This window comes from Onychostruthus taczanowskii, unplaced genomic scaffold, assembly GCF_017590055.1.
Source record: "Onychostruthus taczanowskii isolate IOZ18803 unplaced genomic scaffold, ASM1759005v1 scaffold6, whole genome shotgun sequence".
Classification (NCBI taxonomy): Eukaryota; Metazoa; Chordata; class Aves; order Passeriformes; family Passeridae; genus Onychostruthus; species Onychostruthus taczanowskii.
Window position 1 is genome coordinate 17,539,987 of NW_024503679.1, and position 7,822 is coordinate 17,547,808.

The 7,822-nt window shown below is 50.2% G+C and overlaps 1 protein-coding gene across 2 annotated transcripts; it reads left to right on the forward strand.

Moving 5' to 3' along the window:
- The first annotated feature begins 6 nt into the window (after window positions 1-6).
- FEM1B (fem-1 homolog B) lies at window positions 7-6,184 on the forward strand. 2 transcript variants are annotated; one of them, XM_041418609.1, is made up of 2 exons: window positions 7-325; window positions 3,194-6,184. In XM_041418609.1, exons 1-2 carry the CDS (start codon window positions 78-80, stop codon window positions 4,827-4,829), a joined length of 1,884 nt encoding a protein of 627 aa, XP_041274543.1. In that variant the 5' UTR covers window positions 7-77; the 3' UTR covers window positions 4,830-6,184. The 2 variants fall into 2 exon arrangements, with proteins under 2 accessions (XP_041274543.1, XP_041274544.1); XM_041418610.1 differs by having other exon boundaries at window positions 43-94.
- Window positions 6,185-7,822: the final 1,638 nt, after the last annotated feature.

The following is a 7,822-nucleotide window of genomic DNA, read 5'->3' on the forward strand; positions in this document are numbered from 1 at the left end:
AGCGGGCCGGGGCAGAGCCGGGCCGGCCCGAGCGGGGCCGTTGCGGGCGGCGGGGCCGCGCGGAGGCGGAGGCGGCCATGGAGGGGCTGGCGGGGTACGTGTACAAGGCGGCCAGCGAGGGCCGCGTGCTCACCTTGGCCGCGCTGCTGCTGAACCGCTCCGAGAGCGACATCAAGTACCTGCTGGGCTACGTGAGCCAGCACGGCGGGCAGCGCTCCACGCCGCTCATCATCGCCGCCCGCAACGGGCACGCCAAGGTGGTGCGGCTGCTGCTCGAGCATTACCGCGTCCACACGCAGCAGACCGGCACCGTCCGCTTCGACGGGTACGTGAGGCCCGGCCCCGACAGCGCCGGGCGCGGCGGGGCGGGCACGGCCTGGGCTCGGGGCAGAGCGGGGCTGGGAGCGCCGTGCGGGCCTCTGGCGGCTGCCGCTGCTCTGGGGCTTGGGAGCCTTCTCCAGAGCAGGGTGCTCCGTGACCTGGCGGTCTGTGTGCGTTCCGAGGCTTGGCGGTGGGTTCTTTTCAGCTCCGGCTCTTCTGTGACGCGGTGGTCCTTGTGGTTCCAGCTCAGATTATTCCGTGACTTGGTGGTGCTTGTGAGCCCTTCCGGCTCGGTATTCTGTGCCTTGGTGGCCCTTGTGGGTATTTTTCAACTCGGGCTGTTTTGTGATTTGGTGGTCCTTGTGGGGCCCTTCCAGTTCTGTGTTCTGTGACTTCATGGCCCTTTTCAACTTGTCACTTCTGTGACTTGGTGGTCCTTGTGGTCCCAACTCAGATTATTCTGTAACTTGGTGCTTCTTGTGGGCCCTTCCAACTCAGTGTTCTGTCACTTCATGTCTTTGTGGAGCCCTTCCAGCTCAGGATTCTGTGACTTGATGGTCCTTGTGGGTTCTTCCCAACTCAGACTGTTTTGTGACTTGGTGGTCCTTGTGGTCCCAGCTCAGATTATTCTGTGCCTTTGTAGGCCCTGTCCAGCTCAGTATTCTGTCACTTGATGTCCTTGTGGGCCCCTTCCAGCCCAGGCTGTTCTGTGATTCTGTGCCTTGCTGGCCCTTGTGGGCCTCCTGCAGCTCAGACTGTTCTGTGACTCGATGGCCCTTGGGAGCCCTTCCCAACCCAGGTTATTCTGTGACTTGGTGGTGCTGGTGTGTCCTTCCCACCTCAGATTATTCCATGACCTGGTGGCCCTGGTAGGCCCTGCCCAGCTCAGCATTCTGGGCTTTGTTGGCCCTTGTGGGTCCCGTCCAAGGCTGTTCAGTGCTCTGTGATCACTCCCCTGCCCTCTGCGGGCCTCAGCAGAGCTCCCAGGAGGATCTGATCTCTGATTTTCCCAGGCACAGAGGGCAGGCTGGCAGGTTGGCAGTGCCCAGGGCCCTCCTTGCTGCTGTTTTTAGAAATGAATTCATGACATCCCCACCTAAACATCACGTGGGTGTTGGAGGCCACAGTGAGGTCACAATTTGGTGATTTTCTGGTAAAAAATGCCTGTGTGGTTGGAGATCCCACCTGATGCTTTATGAGCCATGGATGACTTTTCCATTTAGGAATTCCCCGTGTGAAGCTGTGGACAGGATAATATTCACAGCCCCGAGAGCTTCTGCTGGGCTACAGTGGCCTTTTTGGGACATTTTTGCTGCTGCAGGTGACAGTGCCATCAGGAATGGTTCTCACACTGCTCAGTTTTCACATGCAGAACCACTTCCCTGTGTGGTTTGAGTTTTAGTCCTTCCTTTTCCCTTCCAGCTGGGTTGTTTTGGTTTTTTTTGGGTTTTTTTGGTTTTTTTTTTTTTTTTGTTTTGGTTTTTTTTTGGTTTTTTTTTTTTTGGTTTTTTTTGGGTTTTTTTGGTTTTTTTTTTTTTTTTTTGGTTTTTTTTGGTTTTTTTTTTCCCCTGTCAGAAGCAGGTTGAGAATTCTTGGGGTGAGAATCCCTGGAGGAAGGACTTCCTGACAGACAGCAGATGCTGGATTTTTGCCTGGCTGGGGTGGGGATGTTTTCCAGAAGCTGTGCCTGGCACGGATTGAAGGAGGAGTTGTGGGAGGCACAAGGGATGCAGAGAGAGGAGCAGAGCCCATGTGATCCCCAGGGATTGTTGTTCTCAGATAAGGTGGCTCAGCAGCTCCTCTCCCGCGGGCTTTCCACCTCAAAACACCAACAAATCACCTCGGGTTCCTAAAATATCCCCCCTCCTGACTCTCCTCCTGCTTCAATACATAAATATTTTAATGGAGTTATTTACAAAATCAGGAACTTCTCGCTGGGAATTCTCTCTGAGATCTTGAAGAGCCTCTGGAGGTGTTGGATTTACAAACAGTTGCTGTGGAGCTGCGAGGGCTTTGTAATAATTAAAAATCGCTGTGAAAGTGAAATTTCAGCTGATCTTACCATATTTTAGCTTTGGGGAACGTGGCTGTCTGGAAATGTTTGTCCTTCCTGTGTGTTTGGGACGTGCCTTGAGGATGTGTGAATCCTGCCTGTTTCTTCATTTAAATCCTTCAAAAACCAGGGAATGGAAAAGGCAAATCCTTTATTTTGTGTGCTGGGTTTAAGGGAATGAAAACAGCTTAAAAAGAAGGATCTGTCCCTTCGTTTCCCCGTTATCCATGTGACACAGATCTGTGGAGCAGCCCAGCCCAGAACTTCTGCTTTTTTGGGTTTTATTTTCTTCCTGAGGTTCCATTTGTGTCACCAGGTTGCTGGGCCGGTTCAGGGCACGGGATCTCGAACAGGGAAGTGCTGGGAAACTGCAGCTCAGGGAGAGGGGGCAGGAAAAGCGATCAGGAATTTTGAAGCCGGTTTTGCTGCCAGGGCTGTTGCTGGTGTCTAAATCTGATTTTTTTTTGTGTCAAAATATCCATTTTAAGGTTTTTCTTGGTCTTTAATATGTCACTTCATGGCACTGAAGGGATAATTTTAGAACTCTTCGTGCCAGACCTCTCTAAACTGAGGCTGGAGTTTGTAAGTGGGATCTTCAAGGTGGCCAAACCCCTTTGGCTGCTTTGAAGCTCCAACGCTCCGTGTGCTCTGTCGGTCATTCCGTGGTTGTGAGTTCCTTGGAATCCAGTGAGTTCCTTGTGGAAGGTGTCATTTCCTTGGAATCCATGGATGGGCTGGCTGTAAAATCCCCGTTAGTGGCTGGGTGTGGGACGCTTTTGGAAGAGCATCAACCTAACTCCTTATCCTCCCGTCCCCCAGCTTCGTCATCGACGGGGCCACCGCGCTGTGGTGCGCGGCCGGCGCCGGCCACTTCGAGGTGGTCAAGCTGCTGGTGAGCCACGGCGCCAACGTCAACCACACCACGGTGACCAACTCGACGCCGCTGCGGGCGGCCTGCTTCGATGGCCGGCTGGACATCGTCAAGTACCTGGTGGAGAACAACGCCAACATCAGCATCGCCAACAAGTACGACAACACCTGCCTGATGATCGCGGCCTACAAGGGCCACACGGACGTGGTGCGCTACCTCCTGGAGCAGCACGCCGACCCCAACGCCAAGGCCCACTGCGGGGCCACCGCCCTGCACTTCGCCGCCGAGGCCGGCCACCTGGAGATCGTCAGGGAGCTGGTCAAGTGGAAGGCGGCCATGATGGTCAACGGCCACGGCATGACGCCGCTCAAGGTGGCCGCCGAGAGCTGCAAGGCCGACGTGGTGGAGCTGCTGCTGGCTCACGCCGACTGCGACAGGAGGAGCAGGATCGAAGCTCTGGAGCTGCTGGGGGCCTCGTTTGCCAACGACAGGGAGAACTACGACATTTTGAAGACTTACCACTATTTATATTTAGCCATGCTGGAGAGGTACCGCGACAGCGAGAACGTCATCGAGAAGGAGGTGCTTCCCCGGATCGAGGCTTACGGAAACAGGTCGGAATGCAGGACCCCTCAGGAATTAGAGTCCATTAGGCAGGACAGAGATGCCCTTCACATGGAAGGCCTCATAGTGCGGGAGAGAATCCTGGGCTCGGACAATATCGACGTCTCCCACCCCATCATCTACCGGGGCGCGGTCTACGCGGACAACATGGAGTTCGAGCAGTGCATCAAGCTCTGGCTCCACGCCCTGCACCTGCGGCAGAAGGGCAACAGGAACACCCACAAGGACCTGCTGAGGTTCGCTCAGGTCTTCTCCCAGATGATCCACCTGAACGAGCCTGTGAAAGCCAAGGACATCGAGAGCGTCCTGCGCTGCAGCGTGCTGGAGATCGAGCAGGGCATGGCGCGCATCAAAACCACCCCGGACGCCGACATCCACACGGCCATGGACAACTACGAGTGCAACATCTTCACCTTCCTCTACCTGGTGTGTATCTCCACCAAGACGCAGTGCAGCGAGGACGACCAGTCCCGCATCAACAAGCAGATCTACAACCTGATCCACCTGGACCCGCGCACGCGCGACGGCTCCAGCCTGCTGCACCACGCCGTCAACTCGGGCACGCCCGTGGACGACTTCCACACCAACGACGTGTGCAGCTTCCCCAACGCCCTGGTCACCAAGCTCCTGCTGGACTGCGGCGCCGACGTCAACGCCGTGGACAACGAGGGGAACAGCCCTCTGCACATCATCGTGCAGTACCACCGGCCCATCAGCGACTTCTTGACGTTGCACTCCATCATCATCAGCCTGGTGGAGGCCGGCGCCCACACGGACATGACCAACAAGCAGAAGAAAACCCCTCTGGATAAAAGTACCACCGGGGTGTCCGAAATCCTCCTTAAAACTCAAATGAAGCTGAGTCTCAAGTGCCTGGCTGCCCGCGCCGTGCGGATCTACAACATCAGCTACCAAAACCAGATCCCCAGAACTCTGGAGGAGTTTGTCCAGTTCCACTAGGCCGTGTCCAACCTCTTGTGGTGGTGCTATCCCGGGACGACACCAGACAGCAGAATACACCCGTGTCCATGAAGTTGTTTTTCTCCATTCCTTTGGTTTTGGGCTCCTCTGGATTCCGTCTGCGGCCTCAGTTCTCGGGTGGAGATGGTGGAGGGCGGGGGGCAGGAAAAGCCACATCGTTGTCCTGTAGTTGAATCCGATGTTTGAGATTTTGGTCCTTTTATGTTTTTGATTAAATTAATCCCTTCGTTAGCCCTTGGTTTTCTAAACGACACGAGAAGAATCCCCCAGGTAACTCCTGTCAAACGTTCCGTGTCCGACACGATTCGCACAATTGGATTTCAAACTCCTCGCAGTGAGGTGGGAAAAGAGAAATTGGGAATTCTGTGGTGGTTGGGTTAAAAGTGGAGTGTCCACCCCCAGAGCAGTGCGTTGCTCTCATACCTCACCGTGCTTTTATGCCTTTCAGCTCGTGCTGAAGATGTTGGTAACGTTTTAAAAGTTGTGTTTTAAATAAAAATTTACAGCTGCAGACGTGAGGGGTGCTCTGTTAGGAAATGCAGGTGGAAATTTGGCTCTGAGGGGCTGAATTCCGTTATCAAGCTCTTCACTGACACTGCTCCAGTGAATAACCTATGGACAAAAACCCACTTCCACGCCAACCGAAAATAACCGGAATCATGGTTTCTTTTTCCGTAGCTCCGTCGCTCCTATCCAAACATCATGCATGGATCCCTAGAAACTGGGTAGGGAATTTGTGTTTGTGTGTGTCCCAACATTTCAAACTGCTTTGAACTTGGGTTTTTTTCTGTTGTTCCGACGCTCAACACGCACCTTTTATTTGACTCAAAGTCTGTCCAGCTGCACTCTTGGATTCCAGATGCTGTATCTTCCTAACGGAGCCGTCTGCCGCCAAAGAGAGTCTTCCTTGAACCTGGCTTTTTCCAAGAAGCGTTGGAGTCTGTGCCTCCCTGAATTGGACTCGAGGATTTTTCGTGGTTTTTACTCCTTCCAGTAGGAAAATCTCTTCTTAAAACTGATTTTTAAAAAAAAAAACAGAAAAAAATATTTCTCCTCTCATCAACCTCTTTGCTGATGAGCGAGTGATTGTACGGGGACGTTGTCGCTTGAGAACTTTGGGAGAAGTGGCGGATGCTCCGGCAGGAAAATGTCACTTGTTGGGACAAGGCTCCTGAACCCTCTGTTCCTTTCCCACGCAGCTTTTTAACCGTCAGGATGAACGAATGTTCCGTGGGTTTTTTTTTTAAAAACAATCCAGGTAGAACTTTCAGGCGAGATTTGGGGCACACGTTTCTATTTGTATGACAAAGAAATAAACATTGAATGTGGAATTACCTTGGAATTCCTGTTTTTTTGTCCAGGGTTTGTGTCCTTTGAGGGAAAGGCTTTAGGGTCAGGGTTAGGTTCTCTGGAGAAGCTGCCACATCCCTGGAATTGTCCTAAGGCCAGGTTGGAGCAGCCTGGGATAGTGGAAGGTGTCATTTTCCTGAGGAGAATTCCAAAGTGACGATAAAAATTCCTGGCTGTTGATTCCAAAATACTTCCAAGCGGGGGAAGGTCTTTGCTGTGGAAAAGCTGCTCCTGCCTCCAGCCTATTCCTGGTTGTTATCCTGCTTCCCAGTGAATTCCTGCTGCCTGGTGTCATGGAATGCTGTCCTGCCACCTTCCCCGTGTCACCAAGAGCTCTTGGCAAAGGATAGGGAATACCTGTGGGTGCAGCCTTGGGAATCCTGGGATCTTCTCCAGGATCTGGAATTTTCCTCCCAAGCATTAAACGCTGTGAGGTTCCCTTTGCTCTCCCTGTTATTTAAAGCCCCTGATAAAATTCCTTGGATCCTCCAGGTGCTGTTTTCCCTGGAAAAGCACGGAGTGAGATCCCGGGAAGAGCTGGGTGCTGCCGGGGGTTGGGATCTTGATGGAGCAGGATCAGAACTGGGAGGGGCAGAAATAAACCCGGCCTAGAGATAAACCCGGAGCTGAGCCAGGCCTTGGAATGCCGATCCCGCTGTCCTGAGGGCTCCAGAGGGACTGAGCCACCCAGGAATTTGGGACAATGCAATCCCACCCAGGGATTGGGGACAGCCACCTCCAACCCTGCCCTTGCTGCTGCCAGTGGTGCCAATGGTCCTGGAAATCCGGGATTCCCAAATATTCCTTGGGAATGGCTGGGGAGGGGAGCAGGAACAGGGCAGGTGCACCCTGAGTGCCACAAAAATGTGGGAATTTTGTCCTGGAGTGTGCCAGGGTGTCCGTGGCAAGGGACGGGCACCGGGCACCAGGAGGGTGGAAATTCATAGATATAATTTTTATATATATATATATATATCTCAGTGTATTTATAAATATATAAATGTATTTATATATATATATAAATATATAGATGTATATATATTTAAAAATATATCAATGTGTGTATATATATATATAAAATATATAAATGTATTTATATATAAAAATATATAGATGAATGTACACAAATGTATCAGTATATATATATATGAAATGATGTATATTTATACAAATTAAAATTTAAATATATTTTAAAATTATTAAAATATAAATATTAAAAATATAAAAGTATTAAAATATAAATATATAAATTATATGTAGATATAGAATATTAAAAATATAAATAGAATAGAAAAAATATAAAGTATTTATACTTTGTGTTTATGTATATACACACATTATATATATTTTTATGTATATATACACACATATATACATGTATATGCACACGTATTTTATATATACACATCTATATTCTATATGTGCACACACATCTATATTGTGATATAGAATTCTGTATATAGAATACAGAATTTCTAAGTCTGAAAGTAAAATTATTTATAAATGTATATGCACATAGAGTGTGTGTGTGTAGATATATGTATATCCATAGATATAAAACCACAAATATGTATAAAATATATGTGTGTGCACATATATTTTATATATAAGTAAATATATTT

Bases quoted from the DNA above. Each gene is read 5' to 3' on its own strand.
- FEM1B (XM_041418609.1), top strand. From the start codon at position 78: ATGGAGGGGCTGGCGGGGTACGTGTACAAGGCGGCCAGCGAGGGCCGC. The intron at 326-3,193 runs GTACGTGAGGCC...CCCGTCCCCCAG, and splicing joins GGCACCGTCCGCTTCGACGG to CTTCGTCATCGACGGGGCCA.